Source organism: Motacilla alba, chromosome 7, assembly GCF_015832195.1.
Source record: "Motacilla alba alba isolate MOTALB_02 chromosome 7, Motacilla_alba_V1.0_pri, whole genome shotgun sequence".
Classification (NCBI taxonomy): Eukaryota; Metazoa; Chordata; class Aves; order Passeriformes; family Motacillidae; genus Motacilla; species Motacilla alba.
The window spans coordinates 38,066,146-38,090,787 of NC_052022.1; the positions used below are offsets into that span (position 1 = coordinate 38,066,146).

Sequence of the window (24,642 nt, forward strand, 5' to 3'; positions counted from 1 at the left end):
TGGGGTGACTCCAGGGTGATGACAGGCTGAGAGTCTGGGGGAGCCCCATTCACTCACCCCATCAGGTTTGGTGTAGGGCTGTGCACATCTGGGAGTGAAAGGGTGCTGGACTCCAGGATCCAGAGGTTCTCCTCTAAGCAGACTGGGGATGCCCCAAGGGGAAGCCTGATCCCAGTGCAGGGCAGATGAAGGGGCTAGAACTGGTGGAATACTGGGAAGGACTTTTTCTCCCAGTCAGGTGTTCAGTTTTGGGGTGCCAGGGTTGGGAGGGACTGGGGGCTTGGGGAGCAGGGTGGACACAGAGCAGTTTCAGAGCCAGTGTTTCAGAAGATCAGTGTGTCTGGCTCTGGCAGAGCTAAAGTTTGCCCCTGCCTTTAGTTGGTGGTACTTCTTATGTCCCCAGTGCTGGTCCCTGTCATGGGACTGTCACTGGCAGTGGGGCTTGGCAGCAGGGGAGCCTGGGAATGCTCCATGCCTCAGGCTTTGGAAGAGGCAGCCAGGTTTTCATCACCATCCCAAGAGACATGTTTTCCTTTTGGGCTGGGCAAGGTTGGGCTGATTTCTTTTTCTTTTTCTTTTTCTTTTTCTTTTTCTTTTTCTTTTTTCTTTTTCTTTTTCTTTTTCTTTTTCTTTTTCTTTTTCTTTTTCTTTTTCTTTTTCTTTTTCTTTTTCTTTTTCTTTTTCTTTTCTTTTTCTTTTTCTTTTTCTTTTTTTTTCTTTTTTTTCTTTTTCTTTTTCTTTTTCTTTTTCTTTTTCTTTTTCTTTTTCTTTTTCTTTTTCTTTTTCTTTTTCTTTTTCTTTTTCTTTTTCTTTTTCTTTTTTCTTATTTTCTTTTTCTCTCTTTCTTTTCCTTTTTCAAGAGTTCTGGAGGAAAATACCTGGCTCCAGAGCTGGGTCGGGGTTCCTGGCTGATCCTCCTGGGTTCACTCCAGGATACCTCAGGATACACCTCTGATTTCCCCCACTCCCCATTGCTCACATGAAAATCAGGGATGGAACTGGGGACACTGAACTGTGTCAGCTCCTGCTCCTGGCTTGGGATGGGGCCGAAACTCAGCACTGAGCATGCATTCCCAGTGCAGATGCTTCAGCAGTTTCGGAGCCAGGATGGTTGGGTTTCCTCCCTCCCAGGAAAGGAGAGGTTAAAAAGCCTCTCCTTTGGAGCTGGCACTGGCCCCAAGCTGTTGACATAGGAGAGGAGGAATCCAGCGCCCGGTGTGTGGGCGATGAGGATGTGCTGGCTGCCAGAACAACGGGAGCTGGCGGACACAGCGCTGGCTCACCCTCACCAGATGTTCAGCTGTGCTGGGTAGGAGAGACTGTCCTGGAGAACTTCCCCAATTCCCTAATTCTCAACAGGAGTTGGGAAAGGAGGCGACCTCCAAATTGAGAGCATCTGGGAGGCTGAGCTGGCTTGAGCTGCGTTCCCAGGGTGCTGTGAGGGGATGGCTCTGATTTATTCCCAGCTGGGGTGACTGTTGGATCTTGTCCTGGGATGATGCGAGGGGTCACTGTGATCCTGGAATGAGTATGGATGCAACACACTTCCCCGGGGCTCCATGGTGGTTCAGCATCCTGGTGCTCCAGCAGCCTCTCCCTACCGTGGGCAAAACCCCTTTCGTTTTATTCCATCTCAGGGAATCTGAGCAACCTGGTCTAATGGATTTTGTCCTTGCTCGTGGCAGGGGGATTGGAATGAGATGGTCTTTAAAGTCCCTTCCCACCCAAGTCATGCTATGATTCTGTGATGTCCCAGCTGTGGTTGGAGGCCCAGCAGCTGGGAATGGGGAGCATTTTGGGAGACGTATCTGAATGATGTAGTGGGATCAGCTCAAGGTCACTGCCTTGGCCAAACACACAAATCTTGGAGTGGGTGAGTGGATGGATCCACTGAAGGACAGAGTGTATTTGGGAGGCTTGGGCAGGGGTGTCCTTGCTGAGTGACCATCCTTGTCTGGACCTGAGACAATCCCCTGTCCTTCCTCCTTGCAGAGAGCCTAAATGCTGAGATCAGCCTGCTGGAGCTGATTGGGGACCCGCCGACAGAGGAGATCCACAGAATTTATGGCCCCAACAACAACCCTGGCTACGTTTTTGGTCCCAACGCCAACACGGGCCAGGTGGCCCGGTACCACCTGCCGAGCCCTTTCTACCGGGACTTCTCACTGCTGTTCCACATCCAGCCCACCACGCCCCGGGCCGGCGTGCTCTTCGCTGTCACGGACTCCTCGCAGAGCATCATCTACGTGGGCGTCAAGCTCTCGGAGCTGCGCGAGGGCCAGCAGCAGATCATCTTCTACTACACGGAGCCGGGCTCGCCCAGCTCCTACCCAGCCGCCACTTTCACCGTGCCCACCTTGCTCAACCAGTGGACACGCTTCGCCATCAGCGTGGAGGAGGAGGAGGTTGTCCTCTACCTGGACTGCGAGGAGCACGAGCGTGTCCGCTTCGAGCGCTCCCCAGATGAGATGGAGTTGGAAGAGGGCTCCGGGCTCTTTGTTGCTCAGGCTGGAGGGGCTGACCCAGATAAATACCAGGTAAGAGCTTGGGTCACCCCAAGGAGTATCTCCCAGAAACCTGGAGAGATGTGACATCACCCATGCCCAGAAGACAACCAGCTCCATGCGTGTCCCAGGAGAAGGGGACGTGTGAGATGGAGGTGAAGGTGGCTTGAGATGCCACTGATTTATTGTCTTGGGGCTCACCAAGGCAAAGCTCTCAAGCTGGGTTGGCAGGAGCACATGGGGTTGCCATGCAGCTCCCACCATTGCCTTTTTCCAGCAAACGCATGGAGCCTCTTCAGATCTTCCCATTCCTGAAAATACCCAGGTCCTTTGGTGGAGAAGCTGATTTGTCTGGGAAAATGTCTCTCTTCAATGGAAAAAATGCTTGGGCTGGAGCATATCTTTGCTGGCTGATGTTGGGCGGTACCTCCAGGAAGACTTTGGAGAGTGAGGAAGGATGTGATAGCTCAGCCTGTGCTTTGAACAGGACTAGTGTTCCAGATAAGGGTTGTGGAAAGTGTGGGGAAAATGCCCAGCTGACATGGAAATTCCCCTGCAGGACTTGAGGAATGTTCAGGTTTATCCTGGGCTGAGCAGGATTTGCCCAGCAACAGAGGCTCTGCTGAGGGGAGCAATGTTTTTCCTGTGGAGTTCTACAAAGCACATTTCTGAGCTTAAACATCATCCTGATTGTACTGCCACATTCCCCCTGGAATGGCTTTGGGCAGGGAATACTCCCCCAGGAAGGGGTTAATCATTGATGGGCTACAAACTGGTTTGCACTGGGATTCCGGTTGCTCCCTTGAAGAGCAACTCTTTGCTCTTGAAGAGCAATTTCTTTGCTCTTGAACATACTGGGAGGGCCAGGTCACGGCTGTGGAGGAGCTCTTCTCCCCAGCTTGAGGGGTTTGGCACCATATGGAAGGCACAGCAACAGCCTGGAGCAGAGCAGACCCTTTTAGCAGGTGATGCTCCCAGGCTTGCCAACCCCTGATCCCACTGCCCGCCCCCATTTTTCCCATGGGGAATAGCTGGCCGAGGAGGGAAGGAGGCCTTGGCTGGGTGAGAAGGGAGTGGCATCTGACTGCCTCGTGGTGTTTCCATCACTGTCCAGCCCTGCCTCGCGTTATCTGGAACTAACGGGGCATTAAGTGGATTAAAGCCTGGCCCTGGGTCAAGCCTGAGGATGAACTTGCTGGGAGGCAGCTGCACGGGTGTCCTGGCACCTCTGTTCCCTGCTGAGTCGCCTTGGTGGCTGTGGCAGGAAACCTGGAGGGGCAAAGTCTGCAGGTGACGCAGAAGGCCCTGGGACAGCAGCTCTCACGGGGGCAAATGTGGTCTCAGCTAGGGCCTGCCGGGAGGGTTCGTTTGCATCTGCTTGTGGCACTTGGGGACATGGTTTCATGGGGGACCTGGCAGCACTGGGTTAATGGTTGTACTCGATGGTCCTAATGATTCCATGATTCTATGGATTTACTGTAAGATCTTTGGTGCTGCTGCTGTCTTTATCAGAGCAAAGAGGCTGCAAAGGTCCTCTGTCACTATCTGTCATGGGACTGCCTCGCGTCAGGGGTTGGAAGTGGCTTTTTTGCCATGCCTTTGGAAAGCCCCAGGTTTCAACCTTGCAGCTACTGCCCAGCACCACCAGCATGCCTGGACAAGCCACGTGCCAGAGCTGGAATCACATGGGCTGAGCAGAGGTAGCAGCCAGGACCCGACCAGACACCCAGCAGAGCTTTTACAGGGATCTTTTGGCTGTGCTCCTTGTTTTTCCTCTGCTGAGGGCTCCCTGGCCACAGCTGACTGCCCTGCCCCACACAAGGACAGCTGGCAGGTTCTGCAGCCCACGTGTTTTATTTCCTGGGATAATCTGCACTTCCTTACTATTTATTTGTGTTTTGCAAGCACCGTGTGCATCCAGGCCACTTGTTTATACAAGAAAACACCACAAATCCCTTCCTAAGGATGCTGCCTCCAGGCAAACCTCCGTAGCATCCTGGCCTCAGCAGGAGAGGTGGTGTGGGTACCAGCCTGAACCCCGCAACTCCCACTGCAAGCGGGGTCACCCAGCACATCCCAGAGCCCAGGCTGGGTCCTCGCTGCAGGGTGGGACACAGAGATGCTGTCGGGATGGGAGTCTGCCAAGCTGGGATGCTGCCCATCCGTCTGATCCCAGTGGGGAGGAGCAGGGGACCATGCTGGGAAGTGAACTCTGAGAGAGGAGATACCTCCCCCTTGGTGTCTCTTCTTTGGGCACAGCAGCTAAAATAATATTTGGGCTGGCCTGAAAGCACAGGGCACTACATCTGGGCAAGGAAACACGATGGACTTAGGAAAATAGGGATCAGGGCAGTCACAGTTCAGCCAGGCTGACTGTGACATAATATTAATGAATTATAAGTAGATTAAGTTATATAATAAATATATTATAAATACATAGTTTATATATAATTAAAAATTATATCAGTTCCTCTCACAAACAAATGCCCCTAGCTGGGTGGTGACCTCTTCCAGCTGCTCGCAGTGCGGACAGCAGATCTTATCCATCCTTTTTCTCCCACTCAAGGACATGGTGGCTGAGTGGTACAGCAGGTCACATCACATCCAGGTGGCTTGTCCGTGTCCCCCACCCATCCATGGTCTCCTTGCAGGGGGTGATTGCAGATTTGAAGCTCCGAGGGGACCCTCGGGCGGCCGAGCACCAGTGCGAGGAAGAGGAGGATGACACAGAGGTGAGCACTGGCAGCATGGCTGGGGAGGGCTCGGGGGTGCCCCTACCGTGCTCCCGGCTCAGCTCTCACCCCTTCTCCATGGGCAAATGCAGGTCTCTGGGGATTTTGGCAGTGGAATGGAAGGTGGACAGCAGCCCTCAGGCAAGGTCGAGGTGAGTTGCTGCCCACAGGTGTGGCACTCAGGGCAGGACCCCAAAATTCTCAGGACGAGGAGGGCTGAGTGCCTTGCGTGTCTGAAGTCATGGGATGATTGATGATGTCCCAGCACCTGTCCCTTATGGGAAGGCACTGGGAGGTGAACGGTGTCATGGTGTCCCCTTGTTGTTGGCGCAGGGTGTCCCAGGGCTGCTGGATGCTGTCCCCGTGACCTCCCCCCCTGTGGCGGGGGGCAGTGGCCCAAGGAGTGGCGGGGGGTCCCCGCAGCAAGCCGAGAGGACCAGAGCGGAGGAGACGCTGCGGGTCTCCACCGGAGGTAATTCCAGCAGCTTTCTCCTTCCCCAGGGTGCACAAGTGGGAACATGATGGTGGTGTGGCCGTTCCCAGCCCCGACTGGGTCCTTTTCCTTTTCCACAGGCACCGGTCGGAAAGGCGAAAAGGGGGAGAAGGGGGAACGTGGCTTGAAAGGGGACTCAGGGACCAGTGGCATTGTAGGGCCAGGCAGTGTCAAGGGTCAAAAGGTGGGTGAGAGCTGGTCCCTGGGGGCTCGAGGGTGCCGGTGACATATCTGTACTTGACACACAGTTCTCTCTGTTTCTGATCCTCAGGGGGAGAAAGGAGACCTGGGTGTCAAGGTGAGCATCACTGGGAGAGCTGGCACAGAGCCATGCCCTACCCAGGCTGCCAGCTCAGAGACCTGCCACCCATTCCCGTCTCCCTCCCCTCCCCAGGGCAGTGCTGGATTTGGCTACCCTGGCTCTAAGGGCCAAAAAGGAGAACCAGGTGACCCTGGACCCCCCAGGACCCTCTCTCGGCATGCCGATGGCTCGGTGGTGGAGCAGGTCACTGGCCCTCCAGGGACACCGGGGAAGGATGGAGCCCCTGGCAGGGATGGCGAGCCTGTGAGTTGATTCCCCCCACACAGGGTGTGTCTGTCCCCCTACTCTACCCACCTGCACACTGACCTCTTCCCTCTCTGCCATTCCTAGGGAGATCCTGGAGAGGACGGCAAACCTGTAAGTGGGGTAGAGGGTGGCAGGGTGATGGGGGACGGCCACCCCCGTGCCTTGCCACCTGCTGACCCCCCACTGCTCCCCTTTGCAGGGTGAAATGGGGCCCCCGGGGTTCCCTGGGATGCCAGGAGAGCCAGGTGTGAAGGGGGAGAAGGTGAGTGCCAGTGTTGCCCCTCTTCCTCTCATCCCCAGCTCAGCTGCACCTCCAAACCACACTCTCTCCTCTGTGCTAGGGTGACCCAGGTGTGGGGCCAAGGGGACCCCCTGGACCACCTGGCCCTCCAGGACCACCGGGACCCTCCTCCAAGAATGACAAGCTGGTGGGTGCCCCCTGGGACACAGGGATTTGAGGGATGGGAGGGTCCATCAAGCCACAGAGGTGCGGAGTGCTGCCACCAGCCCCTGGGTGAGCCCCAGTGCCACCAGTTGCCATGACATCCCCTTTGTGCTTCTCCCTCAGACCTTCATCGACATGGAGGGCTCTGGCTTCGGTGGTGACCTGGAGAGCCTGCGGGTGAGTGGGGCTGAGTGCCTGTCTTGCCAGCTGGGAGTGGGGGGACACCCTCAGCCATGGCACCCCATGTTTCTTCTAGGGTCCACGAGGGCCACCTGGTCCTCCAGGGCCACCTGGCGTGCCCGGTTTGCCAGGGGAGCCAGGACGGTTTGGGATGAACCGCACGGACCTGCCAGGACCACCTGGGCTGCCAGGCAGGGATGGGATCCCCGGGCCCCCGGGGCCAGTGGTAGGTCTGTGGGAAGGCCAAGGAGACCCATCCCAGGGCCACTCTGTGGTGGTGGGGGGCTTGGTGCCCACCAGCCCTACAGGGTTTTCCTGTGCTGAAACCGACTCCTGGGATCTTACAGGGTCCTCAGGGTCCTCCAGGAAGAGATGGGGAGGTTGGGCAGCCGGGGCCCAAAGGAGAGCAGGTGAGTGGCAGGTTGGCCCTGTCCCATGTGCCCCAGGAGCATCTCACAGCTGTCCCACAGGGCAGCTGGCACCCCTGGCACATCTCTGGGAGGCCCGAGTTCCTGGGCTGGGGAGCACCATTCTTCTCCTGCCTGGAGCTGAGCAGCTTCTTCACAACCTCTTCTCCCTCCTCCTTCCCAGGGCGATATGGGTGACCTTGGCCTCCCTGGCCTACCAGGACCCAAGGTACTGTGCCTGCACTGGGTTTCTTTGTATTCTCAGTTGCAGACTGGAGACAGGGATGTTGCCTGGGGGAGCCATCTTGCACAGGAATGGGGAGGGGAGTGCTGCCATTTGTGTTCCTCCCAAATCAGGGCCATATCTCAAAGGTGCATGGAGCTGCTGACCCCATAAAGGATGCTCACCAGGCTCCTGCCACCCTGCCTTGGCTCTGTTCCAGGCACTGCCACATCAGGAAGTGGGCAGGAAAACCAAGGAGGGGTGTTTCAAGACACAGAGGAGACTTTGCTTGGGGGGTGCCCACAGCCCACTGGAAAACACCCCGTCTTCTGTGCATCACTCTCTCCTGCCTGCTTGCTCCAGCTTCTTTCCACCCTGCATCCCCAAAGGTGGAAGTAAAGGCTTACTGGCAGCCCATTAGAGTTGGAATGCTGCCCCTTGTGATGACCATCCACTGCTGCCTGAGCTGGGGGCAAATACCTCAAAAATTAAGGTTTCTTAACCTTAATTCTAACTTTCTGTACTTCTGCAGCACCCAGAGGGCAGATGGGGTGGCAGCGGGTATAAGGTCCAAGCCTCTTGCTTCCAGACCCACTGAAATCCCAGGAATGCCTGTGATCATTCCTTTACAGCACTGAGCTCTGCTGCAGCACTGGAGCCAGTTGCACGTGCAAAGACATTCCCATTTTATGATTTTAGACGAGCCTCTGGTGGCCACTGTGGACATTACACGGGGAGCTGGTGGGATGAAAGGTGCCCAAGCTGGGCAATGCCCCCTCCCACAAAGCCCCAAGGAGCATCAGGGAGGTGCTCCATGTCCTGTCCCAGAGGGGATTTGTGAAGGGATGCTGTGCCTCCTGCTTGCAGGCTCTAGGCAGTGACCACTGCCACCTTCCATCTGTCCCCTTCTTGTCTCCTTTGCAGGGCAACAAAGGAGAAATGGGACCAGCAGGACCCCCAGGAGAAATGGGCTTAGCTGGCCTTCCCGGGCCCATCGGACCCCAAGGGCAGCCAGGGCCTCCCGGCCCCCCGGGACCACCGGGGCCAGGCTACGAGGCTGGATTTGTGAGTGGTCACTGCAGTGATGGAATGGGATGAGCTGGAGCTGGGGACAGACACAGCTCAGCCCCTTCTCCCTGCATTTAGGGTGACATGGAGGGCTCGGGGCTGTCATTCATCCCTGGACCACCTGGGCCTGAAGGACCACAGGTAGGGCTGTTCCTGCCCTTTCCCTCCTCTCCATCCTGATCTCCCTGGGGTATTCCCGGCCATCATGTCCCCTGCCATCACCCAGTGCTCATGGTCCCTTGTTGCTTGCAGGGTGTGCCGGGACTGACGGGGGTGAAGGTGAGGAACCCTTCCAACATGCTGCTGGTTCCATCCATGTAGGATGCCTGCAGGCAGCCTGTAGGGATGCCTCTGACACCTCTTTCCTTGCAGGGAGAGGTCGGCAGCCCCGGACAGCCTGGCTTGCCAGGACCAAAGGTAAGAGCACTGGGAGATGGGGATGGCTTTGTGCCAGCACCTGGGTGTGCAGGGCAGTGGGCAGGACCCCTGTGCTCTGCGACCTGGGGCTGCATCCTGCCCTTTCCCACTCCCATTGCAGGGAGATGCTGGCATGCCAGGCATGGATGGCCGCCCTGGCCTGGAGGGCTTCCCTGGACCACAGGTAGGAGCCTCAGCCCCCCAGCTCCAGAAGACCCCCCCCACCACTCCAGGCAGGGCACCCTTGATTGCAGCAGCTCCATCCCCAGCAGCCAAAATTCCCCCTCCCTGCTGTGGGACCCAGCTCACCATGTGTCAGGGGTGCCCACACCATCCCCTAGGATCCTATCCCCCCCACCTTGTCGCCGCACTGGCCACCACCTCCACCCAAAATTATTGCAGCTTGGCTCATTGCCTGGAGCTGGAGGCAGAGGTGGGGTTGCCTGAAGGATTTTTTGAGCCGGAGGTGGGAGGGGGTCTGCATTGGTGAGCCAGAGTCCCTCTCCATTTGGTGCTCACTCCCTCCTGCTCCTCTTTCCAGGGACCCAAAGGTGACAAAGGCACCACCGGTGAGAAGGTAGGTGCCACCAGGCTGGGGATGGGGACCAGCCACTGGTGGCCCTGGGCTGATGGCTTGTGTTTTCCAGGGAGAGCGAGGCCAAGATGGAGTGGGGCTGCCTGGCCCCCCTGGCCCACCTGGTCCCCCTGGACAGGTCATCAGTGTCTCCAGTGAAGATGTAAGTTGTGGCACCTGGCTTCAGCACAGAGCAGGGGAAGGGGTATTCCAGCAGCCATCATGAGGGAGACCTCGCCAGCAGCTCTGACCCTCAGAGACAAGATCAAGGGGAAAAACCTCATTTTGTCTCTTTTTGCAGAAGTCCTTGGTGGCTTTTCCTGGCCCAGAGGTAGGTGCCCTCCTGCCACCTGTGCCCACCCCTCAGCAGTGCCAGGAGGGCACCCTGTTTCTGGAAAGATGGGGTTTGCTCTCAGGAGCATCTCTGCTTCTCTCTGCAGGGCAGACCAGGCCGTGCTGGCTTCCCGGTGAGTTGGTGACACATCTGGGGACCACGGAGTGGCCCTGGTGACAGCTGTGGTTGCCAGTCCTGCTGTGCTTTGCTGCAGAGTGGTGGTGATGTAGGGGGAGTTTGGGGCCTGCCTTTGGTGGGTTGGGAATGACATGGACTCTGTGTCCTTTCTGCAGGGTCCAGTGGGACCAAAAGGAGACCAGGGGTCAACTGGTCCCCAGGGTGCCCCAGGGTTGAAGGTAATTGCTCCAGGCCACCTGCACCCCATTGAGTGGTCACATTCCTGGTCCCCCATTCTACCTGGCCATCAGGTGACACCAGCTCTGTCATGGGAGGGAGCCTGGTCCCTGCATGTCCCCCTCTCACCTCCTCCTCTCTTGCAGGGGGAGAAGGGGGAGCCCGGTGTCATCATCAGCCCTGATGGGACCGTGGTCACTGCCAAGGTGAAAGGAGAAAAGGTGGGTTCCTGGCAGTAATGGGGGGCACATCCCCATGGGACAGGTGCCAGGTGGTCCCAGTGGTGATGCCCTTTCCCTCTCCATTATTTGCAGGGGGAGCCAGGCCTGCAGGGCCCAACGGGACCATCGGTAAGTCACCATCACCATCCTCCTCCTTGTGTCCCACGGGGGGGGATGGGAAGGATCCTAAGCAGAGGGGGTGCCCCCATACTGAGCATCCCTCACCCTCGTCTTCTCTCCCTTCCAGGGTCCCCCAGGACGAGCAGGGATGAAGGGAGAGATTGGCTTTCCGGGCAGACCCGTAAGACCTGCTCCCGGTTTGTTTGTGTCCATCACCTCCACTGCGTCTCCCTCCCCATTTGCACATCCTGAGCCCCACACCCTGCTGTGTCCCTGAGGGATGGGGCGGTGCCGGGGTGTTGGAGGTGACTCTGGAGCACCAGATGTGACACCAGGGGCTGGCAGGGGGATGGGAATGAGGCTCATTGTGCTGCTCATCCGCAGGGACGTCCTGGCATGAACGGGCTGAAGGGCGAGAAGGGTGACCCCGCAGACGTGCTGGGCTTGCGGGTGAGCACTGCTGTGACCTCCCAGCTACTGGCCCTGCAGGGCGGGGCATACACCCCGAGGGTCTCCCCAAGGACCCCAATCCCTTAGGCAAAGGGCACGTGTCCTTCTCTCAGGGCCTGGTTGTCCCCCTCCACGGTGGGGACTGTCTGCTTTGTAGGACTTTGACAAATCTTCTCACCCCCCATAGGGTCCTCCAGGCCCCCCAGGACCCCCTGGGCCCCCTGGGCCACCTGGCAGCATAGTCTACAACAATGGCAATGTGAGTATCACCACGGTCACTGTGACAGACGTGCTGGTTGGTGACTGGGCAACCCCCCCCCCCCCCCCCCCCCGTGTCCCCTGCCTGCCTGGAGGGCACTGAGAATGCTCTGGTGACATCCTGGCTGGGGCTGGCATGTGGGACTGTCACTAACATTCGGGGGGTCCCCGAGGATGCTGCCGTCTCTGCAGCCGCTTCCTTTGCATCTCCACAGACCTTCAGTGACTCCAGCCACCCAGCGTTCCCTGGTAAGTGGGTGTCCCCTCTCCCAGCCCCCTCTGGGCATTTTGGGGAACCTGGCAAAGGAGGGCTGGGGGAAAACCCCCTCCCATCCATTATAGCTGCAGCTCTGAGATGGCATCTCTGCTGCTCCCCACAGGTTTTCACCAGTTTTCAGGACAAAAGGGAGAGAAAGGTGACACCGGACCCCCAGGACCCCCAGGTATGTAACTGGTCCCTGCTGGCAGAGACAGGCAGGGGGTGGCTCATGCCCATCTTGGCTCCTCTCCCTCTCTCCACAGGCCAGTTGCCCTATGATGTGAGTCTCTTTGGTACCAGCCTGCGGGTAAGCCCTTTGCACACTGGCAGCTGAAACCCAGCATCACTTGGGGTACCCAGTGCATCCCAGCTGCTCACCCAAGACTGTGCCATCCCACAGGGTGACAAGGGGGATGCAGGTCCCAAGGGTGAGAAGGGCGAGCCAGGCAGCACCCCACTCTACGGTCCTGCAGTCTCTGGACTTCCAGGGCCTCCAGGGCCCCAGGGATATCCCGGGCTGCCGGTGAGTACCTCATAGGGTGGAGAGTGAAGTGGGACACAGTGGGGGATGGCATCCCTGGGGGCTTTGCTCCAACAGATGTTCTCTCACACTGTCTAGGGTCCCAAGGGGGACAGTATTGTTGGGCCACCAGGGCCTCCAGGACCTCAGGGTCCCCCTGGTATTGGATACGAGGGGCGGCAGGGCCCCCCTGGCCCTCCTGGTCCGCCTGGGCCACCCTCCTTCCCAGGTCCCCACAGACAAGGTGAGTTCCTGCTCTACTGCATTCCGCCCTGCACCCCCATATCCCTCCCTGCCACCCCCAGCATTCCTGCTTGTATCCCGTGCATCCCTCCTTGCAGCTCTGCATTCCTCCCTATGCTGCATCTCTCTCCATCTCACCCTCCTTCTCCCACAGCTGTCAGCATCCCTGGACCCCCAGGACCACCAGGACCCCCTGGACCACCAGGCACTAGCGGGATGTCCTTGGGGGTGAGTCAGGGCTCTGGGCAGGGGTTGCCCATGGTGCAGGCAGCCGATCCCTGAGCCCGGCCCCGGGCTGTGCCCCACAGCTCCAGGCCATGCCCACGTACCAGGCAATGCTGAGTGCCGCGCACGAGCTGCCCGAGGGCAGCCTCGTCTTCCTGACCGACCGGCAGGAACTCTACGTCCGCCTGCGCGGGGGCTTCCGCAGGGTGCTGGTGAGTGGGGGGGGCCAGAGGGGCACCCCTGCCAGGGCTGCACTGCCCCACTTGAGGGGAACGTGGACAGCACTGCCCCAGGGGCTCGGTGGTGACTCTTGGTGATGCTTGGGGTCCCCCCATCCGTGCGCGAGGAAGAGGAGGGGGGGCAGCTGGGATCTGATGTGCCATGCCCTTGCAGCTTGAGGAGCACAACCTGATTCCCAGTTCGGCTCTGGTGAGTCCTCTGTTTCCCGTGCACATCTTCATTCCTATCCTCCATCCTCATCTATCCTCATCCCATCTACAACCAGCTGTATCCATTAACAATCAACTTCATCCCCTTCTCCATTCATCCCCAACCATATCAATCCCCATTCACAACCATCTCCATTCCCATCCCCATCTCCATCTAACCCCAACCATCTCCATGCCCATCTTCATCCAACCACAACCATCTCCATCCATCCCAAATATTCTCCTTCTCCATCCCCATCCCCACCTAGGGCACCACGCCCCCCCTCATCCTGTGTCCCCCTCCCCAGGACAATGAGGTGTATGACAAGCCGCCCACCCTCCACTACGCTGGCCCCCAGCCCCGCGGGCCCCTGCACCCGCTCCGCAACCACGTCCCCTCGGCCACCGCCCGTCCCTGGCGTGGGGACGAGGTGGTGGCCAACCAGCACCGCCTGCCTGAGCAGCCCCTGCTCCACCACCAGCATGAGCTCATCAATGGGTACTACATCCATCGCCGGCCAGATCCCGCCCCTGTGGCCGCCCATGTGCACCAGGACTTCCAGCCTGCCGTGAGTGCCACATGCCAGCTGAGGGGAGCTGATGGTCGTGGCCAAAACTGTGTCCCTCAAGTCCTGTTGCCTCCTCTTGGCAGCTTCATCTGGTGGCCCTGAACACCCCGCTGAGCGGCGGCATGCGTGGCATCCGGGGCGCCGATTTCCAGTGCTTCCAGCAAGCCCGGCAGGTTGGGCTGGCCGGCACCTTCCGTGCCTTCCTGTCCTCGCGCCTGCAGGATCTCTACAGCATCGTGCGCAGGGCTGACCGCGCCGCCGTCCCCATCGTCAACCTCCGGGTATGCATGTCCCATCCCCTTCTCAACACTCTCTGAGCTCTGATGGATCACAGAATAGGATCACGGAGTCGTTATGGTTGGAAAAGATCTCTTTAAGATCAGCAAGTCCAACTATTAACCCAGCACCACCAAGGTCTGGGATGCAGAGCATAACAAAGCCGCCATCCATCATGAAGCATCCCCTTCCCAGAGGCTGCTGGGGCTTGGAGCTTCTGGGCTGCTCTTGGGGTGCAGGGAGGGCTAAACACCCTCCTCCTCCATTTTCCCACCCTTCACCAGGATGAAGTGCTTTTCAGTAACTGGGAAGCCCTTTTCACGGGCAGCGGGGCCCCACTGAGAACTGGCGCCCGCATCCTCTCTTTTGATGGCCGGGATGTCCTGCGAGATGTGGGATGGTGAGTGCAGGACTGAGTGATGGGGAAATGGGGTTTGGAGCATGGTGGGCCAGCAGCAGCCCCCTACCTTTCACCCTTCCAGGCCGCAGAAGAGTGTCTGGCATGGCTCGGATGCCAAGGGTCGGCGCCTGCCCGAGAGCTACTGTGAGACATGGCGGACAGAGGAGCGCGCAGTCACCGGCCAGGCTTCCTCCTTGGCCTCCGGAAAACTGCTGGAGCAGGCGGCCAGCAGCTGCCAGCACGCCTTCATTGTCCTCTGCATTGAGAACAGCTTCATGACCGCCACCAAAAAGTGACACCTACCCTAGCACCCCTGAGTACCCCCATGTCCCTGGGGAGGGTTGGGCAAGCCTGCACCCCAGCACCCCTGGGCCCCTCAGCCCCCTCCACGTGCCCGCTCTTGCCCCACAGGGTTTCCTTCTCCTGCAGACCTGAAGCCAAAGAGTATTGCCATGGCCCCTGCCCTGGGTCGGCAGGGGCTCAGGTCCCACCCGGGGCAGGGCAGCCATGGGCTGGTGGCCTTCCTCCTCCTCCTCCTCTTCTAACTCCTAATATTTAACCACTTCAGCTTGTTTCCCTCCCTGCTCAGATGCTCTTTTTGGGATGGCTGGGTGGGAGGATGCCTGGCAGGGAGACTTCAGTGCTGCCATGTGGGCTGTTCCCCGCAAAAGCCTGTGAAACCTCTCTCACCAGCCCCCCAGCCCCACGCTGTCCTCACCAGGAGCTTGGGGTTGGACCCAAATCCCTGCTGCTGAAGCCACAGGGTCTTCTCCAACCAAGACACCAGCATCCCACCCAAGGGACTGTCCTGTGGTGATGCTGGGGCTCTCCCAGATGGTGTCCATCTTCCCCAGGTAAGGACTATCCCATCACCATTCTCACCTCCACCTCCCAGCCAGCAGAGCTCTGGTGGGGGTCTGGTCTCCCCCATCCCATCCACGCACCCTGGGGACCCTTGCCTGTGCCCCCACAGCGTAGGTACAGCCCCAGCCAGCCCAGCACAGGTACTGGGGTGACAGGGTGGCCCCAAGGCATGGCCAGCTGTGCCCCTGGCACGTGTTCCTCTGGTGTGTGCGTGTTGAGCATGTGTGGCACCGAGGGCAGGCACTGCCATTCCCCCTCTCCCTGTGCCACCTTTGTTGGGCTTGAATGGCAAAGGCCGTGAGCAAAGCTGGTTGGAATTGGTGGGGGCAAATCCAAGGTGCTAAAATAAAAACCAAAAAAAAAAAAAAAAAGAAAAGAAAAAAGAGAAATTTGTAACTAGCTTTTTTGTTATTGTATGGAAATTATTACCATAAAAGCTGTGCGAGTCACACGGTCTCTATTTCTTACAGTCTACTGTATTTTGTGTAATTAATGCAATTTAAAGCGTGTGGATCTTTATATTATTTTTTTTGTCATCAGTTGTGTCCTATAAACCATTTTCTAAAGGCACTGAATAAAGAAACATTCTCTTGTAGCCTGGCTCTGTGCCATGATGGGGATGCAGCGGGATCGGGTCCCCATCCATACCCCTGTGTGACACACGGTGGCAGTACCATGGGAATCTTGCCCCCACTCTGTGTGTGGGGACAGGGAAGGGGCACAGCCCTGTCCTCACAGAGCAGAAAACGTGTCCCAGTGGTTGCATCCTCGACAGAACAGCACCCAGGACCAGCAGTGGGACAGGACACCAAGCACACAGTGGCGATGACAATGCTCATTTGGGGAGCCAACAGCCGGCCACAGTGTTGTAGTGCCAGCGCTCAGGCTCGCACGGTGCCCGCCTCTGGGCTTTTCTCCTGTGCTGGAATTTCCACTGGGACCTGGCATGGCTCCTTGGCCAGGGCCAACTCCACCGGCTGCCTGCGGTGGCTGTGCTGGACACCCACTCTGACGGCCGCCAGCAGGTAGACCACGGCCAGCAGGGTGAAGTAGCCAAAATACACATAAAACTGCAAAAGAAGAGAGAGGGAGAACAGCACTTGGGGCCCTCCCTTTATCCTGCAGCATTCAGGGACCACCTCCATCCTAGGTGCAATGCCACCCCTACCTGAGGATGCACGGATAAGCCCAAGCCCCTCTTGTCAGCCACGATGATGGTGATGACGGTCTTCAGCACTGTGGCAAAGAAGGTGTTGACCCCAAAGACCAGAGCACAGAGCTCTTTGGAGAGGGAGGTAGCAATCTGGAAACTGGGAAAAATGGGAGCACTGGTGAACCCCTGGCATCGACCTGGCTGTTGGGGTGGGAGTGGGTCCCCAGGAGTACCACGCACATGGCAATGGGCACCAGGAACTGGTGGGAGCCACGGAAGAAGATGTAGGCAGCATAGCACAGCCAGATGTTGGTGGTGGAGTTCATAAGCAGGAGCAATCCCGCCTGGAATGCTGTAACCACTCCAATCACCAGCTCTGACCACAGCTTCCAGCGGATTTTCACGTAGCCAGCAGCAAAGGAGGCGACAGCTCCTGGGGAGGGATGAAGGATGCTGTGAACACCTCAAGAATCCCCTAGGATATTTAGGCTGGGACCCAGCCCAGTAACCATCATGTCATCCCCAATGCAAACCACCAAAAATTCCTTAAGGACCACCATTCCCAAGGGGTGCAGCAGGACAGCAGTGACCCCCTGCCTCTCTGGTGTCCCCAGCCATTCCCACAGGAGGCAGCAGGATGTGAGCGTCCCCCCACGCCCCCAGTGTCCCCATCCCAGGCAAGTTACCCAGCAGCGTGGAGGCAGCATCCACGCCTCCATTGTACACTCGGCGGTTGTCTGTGGTGGGAGAGATCTCATTCCAGAGGATGTGAGCGTAGTACAGCATCAGGTAGTACCCAGCCGAGTTAAAGACCCACCACAGGGACCAGAGGCGGAGCTGGGGCTGCCTGGCCAGGGCTCCCAGCTCCCGCAGCATACGGCACAGCACCATGTCCCGCCAGCCCCGTGTCCCCCCGCCACTGTCCCCCCCGGCCATCCTCTCCAGCTCGGTGGGCACAGCAGCGTCACCAGCCCCCTCGGGCCGATTGAAGAAGAGGCTGCGCCGGGGCCGCTCAAGGAAGATGGTGAGGATAAGGCCAAAGCTGACGAAGCCCAAGGAGACGTAGTTAAGGGTGAGGAAGGAGACACCACCCAAGGTGACGCAGAGCTGGCCCAACACGGAGCTGGTGAAAACCCCCAGGAGCACAGCGGAGCGGGAATAACTGGCCATCTGCTGGTAGCGGGACGGGGTGACCAGGGAGAAGATGTAGGAAGAGTAGGCAATGCGGGCAGCCATGGTGATGCCGTAGAAGAACTCCATCAGCTGCATGGCCAGGACGGAAGTGCCCCACACCAGCAGCAGCCAGATGGAGATGTGGCTCAGGCTCTGCAGCACCAGCACAGGCTTGTAGCACAGGTAGTCTGTCAGCAGGAAGATGGGCACCAGCACAGCCATGTAGGAGTAGGACAGCACCGGCGTGATCACATTGGTCACCTGCCGTGAGGGCAAGGAGGGACTGAGCACTGGGCACATCCCTGGGGATGCCCCCCAACCTGCAGATGCTGTGGGCACTGGCTGCTGACCCCCATGGCAGCACCTCCTCGGGGAGGAATGTGACCAGCAGCATGCTCAGCTGGGGGTCTGGCTGTGCCTCGGCCCCTTCCCGTGCTGGGAATGCAGCATTCCCACAGGCACAGCAGCCGGCCGGGACTGAGGCCAGCATCCCTTGGTTGGGAGAAGAAAACATTGTGGCCCCTCCTTGTCTAACCCCATCGTTGCCAGCGGCCTGGCAGTGCACTGTGCCATCATGGAAAAGTCTCCCCAGTGGGATGGGGCATGACTTCTCCCCGGCCCAGCACCCTCCCACAGGCTGCTAAGGCGGGCAGGGGTCACACACCGCTCCCAAAATCAGTTGCCAGCCTGGGCACAAGGTTTTATGCCAGGGCAAGTTGAGCCTGGGACTCAGGGGACAGGGTGACCTCATAGCCAAGTGAGACAAGGCCCCACAACAGACCACCTCCCCTGCCCAGAAAGCACCACCATGAGTCACCACATGCTGCCACGCCCAGGACACGACCCCCCTGTGCACCCCAGAAGCACTGAGGGATGCTCTGGACAGCCCCAGGGTGTGACCATGGCCATAAACGGGGACACCGGGGTGGGGGACCAGATACCCACAGCTCACCTCTGCCTTTGTGAAGTTCTTGTCATCCCCCAGCAGATAGGGGGTGATGAAGCTCTCCCCAGGTCGGATCTGTGTCATGAAGCCATAGAAGCAGAGGTAGCAGACTTGTAGCTTCCAGCGCTGGTCCGGCACCATCTCCGGCGCCGGCTTTTTGGCGCCATCATTCTCGGGCATGGCTCTGCAGCAGGACAGCGGCATTATCCTGGGAGCCATTAGCTACACAGGCTCTGCTGGACCATGCAGCCCCTCTCTGTCCACAGGCGCTCTCGGACGCATGGAAAACCAGGGCGCTGCAGTTTCTGTGGAAAAAGCAGCATTTGGCACAGGCTCAAAATTCCTCCAGAATCTCAAGGCAAATAAATACCACTACCTTCTCCCCAGGAGATGTTCTGGGAAGAAGAAAAGCAGCCATGCATCTTGCTGTGCAGAAGCAGGGGGGGGTCATCTCAGGCAGCATTCGTGCATCACGTGCATCCGGAGCCTGGATGCACAGAGCATCTGGATCCACAGTGGGGCATCCTCAGCTCCCATCACATCCTTTTCCTCCCCTTTGAGACTCAGTGGGGTTTTGCTGCTTCCTGGAGCAACACTTCCCTCTGAGCTGCAGAGGCAGAGGGATGCAGACACCCTGCACCGCAGATGCTCTGGAGGGGATGGCACAAGAATGTGCTGGCTGTGGAAATGAGTTAATGTGCACACCAGGCATGGGGCCACCCGTGTTACTCAGTAGCGGGGTGGCTGGCAGGATTTCAGCTGAGCCGCAGGCCAGCGGCTGCCCCTTGGCTCTTCCCAGCGGGACATAATGCCCAGCCTGGGGAGAATGCAAAATGCCATGAGATTCATGGTCCAGAGGGGGATTAAAGGCTCAAATCCTCAAATTAAAGGTTTGGCTGCAGGAAACCTGGCAGTGCCAGGAGACCTGATTAGCAGTCATGGGATGAGGGCAGTGACAGGAGAAGGCCTGGACTGATATCCTCCCAGCACTCCCCACTCCCACAAGAAGTCACCAAGGTGACTTTTCATGCCACATGATTCTTCGTATTCCAATACACGCCACAGGAGCAAGGTTTAGAAACCTGATTACCTTGATAACCACAGAACAACTAATCACAGTCATTAAAAAGTAAGTTCATGGTCCCAGTCTGTGTCCCACTGCATCCTGCGTGGTGAAACTGGGGGATAATCTCCCTCCTGCTGCCAGATAACCCAGGATAAACAGGGGCATGAGCCAGCACCGGTGGTGGCAGAGGAAGCTGGTGGTGACCTAAACTTACAGGAAGCCAAGTGTCCATTTGCCCCAGTGAGGACCCACCACTCCAACAGCATTCCCATGAGATTTCAGCACTGGTGCCTGAGTTTCACCAAAACACTCGTGTGCCAGAGCTCGTGGCTGGGCAAACAGCCCCCACCTCCTAGACAGATCCCTGGGGATCAAAGAGGGGCTCGCTCACTCACCGCCAGCGAGCCTGTCCGGCACTGGCTGGAGCACCAGCCCCTGCTGTGGCAGGAAGGGTAAGGTGCAAGGAGCAAGGGCTAACCCCCGACAAATACCCACCCCAGCACCGTGCCGGGGGCCACTGCCAGCTGCGAGTGCCTGGACTCTGCTCCATCACTCTCTTGTCCCCAGGCTGGGCTGCAGATGTCACCTGCAGCAGCTGCTTGCCGCCACGTGCACCACAACCCCTATAGGATGTTTGCCACCCTCTGCTCTCCATTCCTGCCCTGTCCATCGAGGAGGGATACATACATGCATCCCTGGCCCACAGAAAATCATCCACACTAAATGCAGGATGCAGCTCCATGAAGCTGCTCCATTCCCAGGAGCATTGGCACCTAACTCCCAGCATGCGTGTCCCCACACACTAAGGGACTCCAGACTAGAACCCACCTGGCCACACCCAATCCCCCTTCTCCAGAACATCCATGGAGCTACTCTGCTCGAGGTGAGTGGGCATGAGTCCCAGGGAATGCTCCATCCTTCGTCCCTGGTGCAAGCCAGGGAGTAGAGAGAAAAGGAAGAAGGAGAAGAGAGAGGGAGGGAGAGGGAGCAGAGGTCCGTTATCACCGTGTGAACCTGTTTATCACCGAGTTATCTGGGTGTGACCTTGACACGGATCACTGTCACGCCACACACCGCTGTCAGCCCGGGGTCATAGGTGACACGGGCGGCAGAGCTCAGGCTCAGCTCCCTGCACAGCCACGGCCACCGAGGTCCAGAGGGGACAGCCCTGGGGGTCGGCGTGATGCCCTTACGCCCAGCCGCGTGCCGGTGACATACAAGTGACACCGCCAAGGCACCACGTATTTTGTGCGGAGCTGCCACGCCGAATGGGGCGCGCGAATCCCTGGGGTACCTTCCCTAAAATAAGGGCTGGGAAGCTCCAGAAAATGCACCCTCGCGCACCGTACGGGCACCTCTCTGCCTCCCACCGCCCAGAACCAAGGGATGGGCGCTGCGGGGTGGTGTGGGGTGCACTTGGCAGAGGAGGGTGTCGGGGGTACGCGGCACCTGCTCACCCTGAAACAACGCGGGACGGGGGGGGGGGGGGAGAACAACAGAGCGGGGGGAAACAACACAGCACCCGGCACACATCCCCAGCACCCGGGGGAAACAACACTGCCGGCATCCCAGGGACCCCACTGGGCACGCCACCGTCCCGGCGACACCCGCACCCCGCACCCCGTACCTGCTGGGCGGCCGGCATGGGCACTGCGGGCCGGGGCAAGGCGGGGATCCGGGGCTCCCCGCTGCCACCCGAGCCCGATCGGCGGCGAGCCCAGCGACAGCAGCGACAGCGACAGCAGCAGGAGCAGGAGGAGGAGGAGGAGGAGGAGGAGAATGTAGGAGTACCTCGGGAAATGTAGTCGCCCTCCACGTGCGGGGCGGCGTAGGGACTACAAGCCCCACAGTGCAGAGGGAGGGAGGAAGGGGAGGAGGAGGAGGAACAGGAAGAGCCCGGCCACGCCGGAAGAGAGCTGCGCCGGCACCTGTGTCCCGAATAGGGACAAATCCCCCTCCGAAAGCGTCGGCAGGTCGTGAAGGACCCCCTTTTCCACTGCCCTCAGCCGGGGTCCTCTCCCTGCCCATCTGCCGCGGCCTCTGGGCTGCGGGCCCTGGGGAACGCTGCCCCCGCCTTGGCCCCCTCCGCTGATTCATGATACCCATGGCTCCTTGGATTTATTTCTGCACCCCGTTTGTTTCCTGGGGGTGGATTTGTTCCAGTCTACGCTGTGCCCTATCCCAGAGGGTCCCGAACAGTTCCCCGCTGTGCTCCAAGCAGAGCTCCCGAAACTTCTCATCCCCTCGTCCAGCCTGGCAGCAACCCCCGAGAGTTGGTTATGGGGCGAGTCCGGCCTTCAGGACCTGGAGGGGCTGAAGCACGGCCGTGCACTTCTCCCGGAGGAAAGAGCATCCCTAGAGGAGGTGAAGCCCCCCGAGAATCGAGCCTCGGAGCTGGTGCCCCATCTCCCGGGAGATGATGCATCTTCCGAGCGCATCTTCCAAGGGCATCTTCTCTCCCCGCCTTTCCTCCCCCTTTCCCGGCGTTCACCCTGCCAGAAGCAAATGCAAGCTGACAGGGCTCGGCTATTCCGCTGAAATATTTATATCTTCCCACCTGGAAGTGCGGCAGCAGGATCCCAGATGTCCGGGAACTGTCACACACACACACACACACACACACACACACACACACACCCGTCCCACCCAAGCCAGCCTGTAAGGTCCAGGCAGCCCTGGATATTCCAACCCAGAGGCTTCCAGCCCTACTGAGCCCTCCCAGATGGTCCTGGGGAGCGTGGCCAGACCGCAGCAGACGTGTTCACCAGCTCCCCGTCTCCACCCTGACCCTCCCGCGGGCGGGTGGGACCTGTCTGTCCATCCCTGATGGCCAGGATGGTGGCAGGGTTAGGTCCCACCCTTAAACGCAGCCTGGTCCGGGTGCAGGAGCTCCGCAGGGCGGGGATCCGGGGCGGTGTTGGGCGCCCGGGCAGTGCCAGCATCCTGGGGCAGAGTCACCGTGGGCAGTGTCACCTGGGACTGCCCCCAGCCACCACAGGGCAGCGGCAGGGACTGGGTAGGGGCAGAGCTGGTTTAGGGGCAGGAACAGGGGCTGTAGTAGGGCGAGGACAGTGAAGGGCAGGGGAAGGAGTAGGGACTGAGTAGGGGGAAAAGCAGGAGCTGGGACGGGAGGAGCCGGTTTAGGAGCAGGAACAGGGGCAGGGGCTGTATTAGGGAGTGGGCAATGACGGGGCAGAGGCAGGAGTACAGACTGAGTAGAGTTGGGGCAGGGGTGGAGCAGGTACAGGGGCTGCGGCAGGGGCTGAATCAGGGAGAGGGGCAGTGGAGGGGCTGGGGCAGGAGCAGGGGCTAGAGGAGGAGTTGGGCAGAGGAGGAGCAGGTTAAGAGACAGGAACAGGGGCAGGGACTGGGTCTGGGACGAGAAGGAACGGGGCAGGGGCAGGAAGTCGGGGGGCCGGGCAGAGCCCGGCGGGCAGGGCTGGGCGCTCCCGCTCGGCTCCGGCTGCCCCCGCCCCTGAGTCAGCCCTGCCGCTCCCCCGCCCTGCCCCAGCCGTCCCTCGCTCCGTCCGTCCGGACACAGGTAGGACTTTGCCTTCTCTGAGGGGTGTGTTCTGGGCGTGGGGGGCCCGGGAGCTGGAGCGGGGAAGGAGGCTCCCCGTGCGGGGACGCCGATGGGTGCGGTGGCGGCAACATCGGGGCTAGGCGGCTCCCGGTGCGCCATCACTCCGGGCAGCGGAGGGCGTGCACCCACCCACCCTGTCCCCGTGTCCCCCCCGTCCCCAGGAGGTGCCCCCGTGTGCTGCCACCTTCCCGGCTGGGCGGCTCTGCGAGGCTGCTGGGAGTTTTCGGTCCCTGGCTCCCAGCCTTGGGAGGCTCCTGGGCTCAGTTGAAACAATCCCAAAGCGCTGTCCCCGCCTGGGGATAAGTAGGGGTCCCCAACGGGAGCGACTTTCCGATCCCGCCCCCACTCGCTAGTGCAGGGAGAAGTGTGCATAGGGATGGGTGACGGCGGGGATGCTGCATGACTTAGGATGGGAATATCCCGAGGGGTCCCACGGTATGTTTCTGAGCCCTGGCTGCTGGTTTTTGGGTGCCAGCACCCATGGCGTCTCACGAGTGTCAGGCTGGTGGTTACTTACGAGCCCGTGTTCCAGGTGTGGTGGTCACCAAGTGGTGCAAATGCAGCCTCAGCACCAGTACTGGGGGGGAGGAAAGGGGTCCCAGGCCTCAAAACTTCCCCTGTAGCTGGGTAGATATCTGCTGGGAACCCATTTCCCCAGGCAGAACTTTTCTGTCCTCCCTCCGAAGTCAGAATCATCATAGGATCACAGAATGATTTGGGGGAAAGGACCTTAGAGACCATCTAATATTAACCCCCTGCCACAGGCAGGGCTGTCACCCACTCAGTCACTGAGCTGGTTCTTCAGCATGTGCCTCGAGGGACCTCGAGGGAGCAGTGAGTGCCCTGCAATGGCATTGCTTCCCAGGGGAGCCACCACCTCTCATCACGCAGAGCAGGCTCAGGAGGGGTCAGTTTATTCAGCTCTGGTTCCTGGGGCAGTGTTTATTGCCCACCTCCTTTCAGCAGGTCCTCTCGGGGTCTGGGTGACACCCATTCTGGGGAGGGGTCTGTGCAGCAGCCTGGCAGGGCAGCATCCTCCGGCACGCGCTGCGCTGCAGAGATCCCTGCCCCATGCGGATGCTGCATGGCTCCCCGGGAATCACTGCAGGGATTTCCCCCCAGTCCTGCAGGCAGGCAGAGCGGATGGGGCAGCTCGGGGCCGTGGTGCCCCTGGTGCTGGGGGTGTTGGGGAATGCCTGCTGCTGTGGCACAGATCAGGTGTTCAAGGCTTTCCAGGCCTGGGCGAGTCGTGCTGCCCATCCTTGGGAGAGCCGAGAGCATCGGTGCATCAGGAGGGATGCAGTACAAGGGAGTGGGTGGTCCTGGTGGGAGACACACAACACTGCACCCAGGGTCTGGGGTGGGCTGGCAGGGGCACAGGGATCCCCCAAGGTTGAGGGGATGCTCAGCAGCCCCCACTGCAGACTTTAAGGAAGCAAACTGGGGATGGAGAACCCTGGGGAAGGTGAAGAAGCCACTCAAAATCTCCATGACCTAATCCACGCTTTCAAGGAGCATTTGCATGGCGGCCTGTGGGAGAATGCAAAAGGGAAATCCCTGTCTGAGCTCGCTTTAAATGCCCTGGGCAG

The 24,642-nt window shown here is 59.3% G+C and overlaps 2 protein-coding genes across 9 annotated transcripts in view; one reads left to right on the forward strand and one right to left on the reverse strand.

The window, feature by feature from the left end:
* The window catches only part of COL18A1 (collagen type XVIII alpha 1 chain), a 35,381-nt gene extending 20,782 nt beyond the window's left edge, over positions 1-14,599 (forward strand). For 4 of the 5 annotated variants that reach the window (XM_038142197.1, XM_038142193.1, XM_038142195.1 and 1 more), the window contains 41 exons: positions 1,993-2,537; positions 5,156-5,236; positions 5,329-5,388; positions 5,570-5,708; positions 5,810-5,913; positions 6,001-6,027; positions 6,124-6,294; positions 6,382-6,408; positions 6,497-6,559; positions 6,639-6,725; positions 6,866-6,919; positions 6,999-7,148; positions 7,270-7,332; positions 7,514-7,558; positions 8,477-8,617; positions 8,699-8,761; positions 8,873-8,899; positions 8,993-9,037; positions 9,159-9,221; positions 9,579-9,614; positions 9,685-9,774; positions 9,913-9,942; positions 10,052-10,078; positions 10,239-10,301; positions 10,446-10,520; positions 10,614-10,649; positions 10,768-10,821; positions 11,025-11,090; positions 11,278-11,349; positions 11,564-11,597; positions 11,729-11,791; positions 11,871-11,914; positions 12,008-12,130; positions 12,227-12,371; positions 12,525-12,598; positions 12,679-12,807; positions 12,989-13,024; positions 13,332-13,592; positions 13,676-13,873; positions 14,153-14,268; positions 14,351-14,599. In XM_038142197.1, coding sequence (XP_037998125.1) covers positions 1,993-2,537; positions 5,156-5,236; positions 5,329-5,388; positions 5,570-5,708; positions 5,810-5,913; positions 6,001-6,027; positions 6,124-6,294; positions 6,382-6,408; positions 6,497-6,559; positions 6,639-6,725; positions 6,866-6,919; positions 6,999-7,148; positions 7,270-7,332; positions 7,514-7,558; positions 8,477-8,617; positions 8,699-8,761; positions 8,873-8,899; positions 8,993-9,037; positions 9,159-9,221; positions 9,579-9,614; positions 9,685-9,774; positions 9,913-9,942; positions 10,052-10,078; positions 10,239-10,301; positions 10,446-10,520; positions 10,614-10,649; positions 10,768-10,821; positions 11,025-11,090; positions 11,278-11,349; positions 11,564-11,597; positions 11,729-11,791; positions 11,871-11,914; positions 12,008-12,130; positions 12,227-12,371; positions 12,525-12,598; positions 12,679-12,807; positions 12,989-13,024; positions 13,332-13,592; positions 13,676-13,873; positions 14,153-14,268; positions 14,351-14,564 — 3,941 coding nt within the window. In that variant the 3' untranslated portion in view covers positions 14,565-14,599. The remainder of the gene's footprint in view (positions 1-1,992; positions 2,538-5,155; positions 5,237-5,328; positions 5,389-5,569; positions 5,709-5,809; positions 5,914-6,000; positions 6,028-6,123; positions 6,295-6,381; positions 6,409-6,496; positions 6,560-6,638; positions 6,726-6,865; positions 6,920-6,998; positions 7,149-7,269; positions 7,333-7,513; positions 7,559-8,476; positions 8,618-8,698; positions 8,762-8,872; positions 8,900-8,992; positions 9,038-9,158; positions 9,222-9,578; positions 9,615-9,684; positions 9,775-9,912; positions 9,943-10,051; positions 10,079-10,238; positions 10,302-10,445; positions 10,521-10,613; positions 10,650-10,767; positions 10,822-11,024; positions 11,091-11,277; positions 11,350-11,563; positions 11,598-11,728; positions 11,792-11,870; positions 11,915-12,007; positions 12,131-12,226; positions 12,372-12,524; positions 12,599-12,678; positions 12,808-12,988; positions 13,025-13,331; positions 13,593-13,675; positions 13,874-14,152; positions 14,269-14,350) is intronic. The other variant, XM_038142194.1, reaches the window with a different exon arrangement.
* Positions 14,600-14,866: 267 nt separating this feature from the next.
* SLC19A1 (solute carrier family 19 member 1) lies at positions 14,867-22,798 on the reverse strand. Of its 4 annotated transcripts, none has more exons than XM_038142199.1 (6): positions 21,262-22,798; positions 18,411-18,709; positions 16,972-17,719; positions 16,526-16,718; positions 16,301-16,442; positions 14,867-15,472 (listed from the first exon to the last, which is right to left on the reverse strand). In XM_038142199.1, the coding sequence occupies exons 2-6, from the start codon at positions 18,621-18,623 to the stop codon at positions 14,906-14,908; spliced, it is 1,863 nt and encodes a 620-aa protein (XP_037998127.1). In that variant the 5' UTR covers positions 18,624-18,709; positions 21,262-22,798; the 3' UTR covers positions 14,867-14,905. The 4 variants fall into 4 exon arrangements, with proteins under 4 accessions (XP_037998127.1, XP_037998126.1, XP_037998128.1 ...); XM_038142198.1 differs by lacking the exon at positions 21,262-22,798 and adding an exon at positions 21,098-21,252; XM_038142200.1 differs by lacking the exon at positions 21,262-22,798 and adding an exon at positions 18,781-19,049.
* Positions 22,799-24,642: the final 1,844 nt, after the last annotated feature.

Excerpts from the sequence above, each read along its gene's own strand:
- SLC19A1 (XM_038142199.1), bottom strand. The coding sequence starts at position 18,623 with ATGGCTCCCAGGATAATGCCGCTGTCCTGCTGCAGAGCCATGCCCGAG. Across the intron at positions 16,719-16,971 it reads TGCTGCCTCCACGCTGCTGG|GAGCTGTCGCCTCCTTTGCT; the intron begins GTAACTTGCCTG and ends ATCCCTCCCCAG. Across the intron at positions 16,443-16,525 it reads TTCCTGGTGCCCATTGCCAT|TTTCCAGATTGCTACCTCCC; the intron begins GTGCGTGGTACT and ends CATTTTTCCCAG.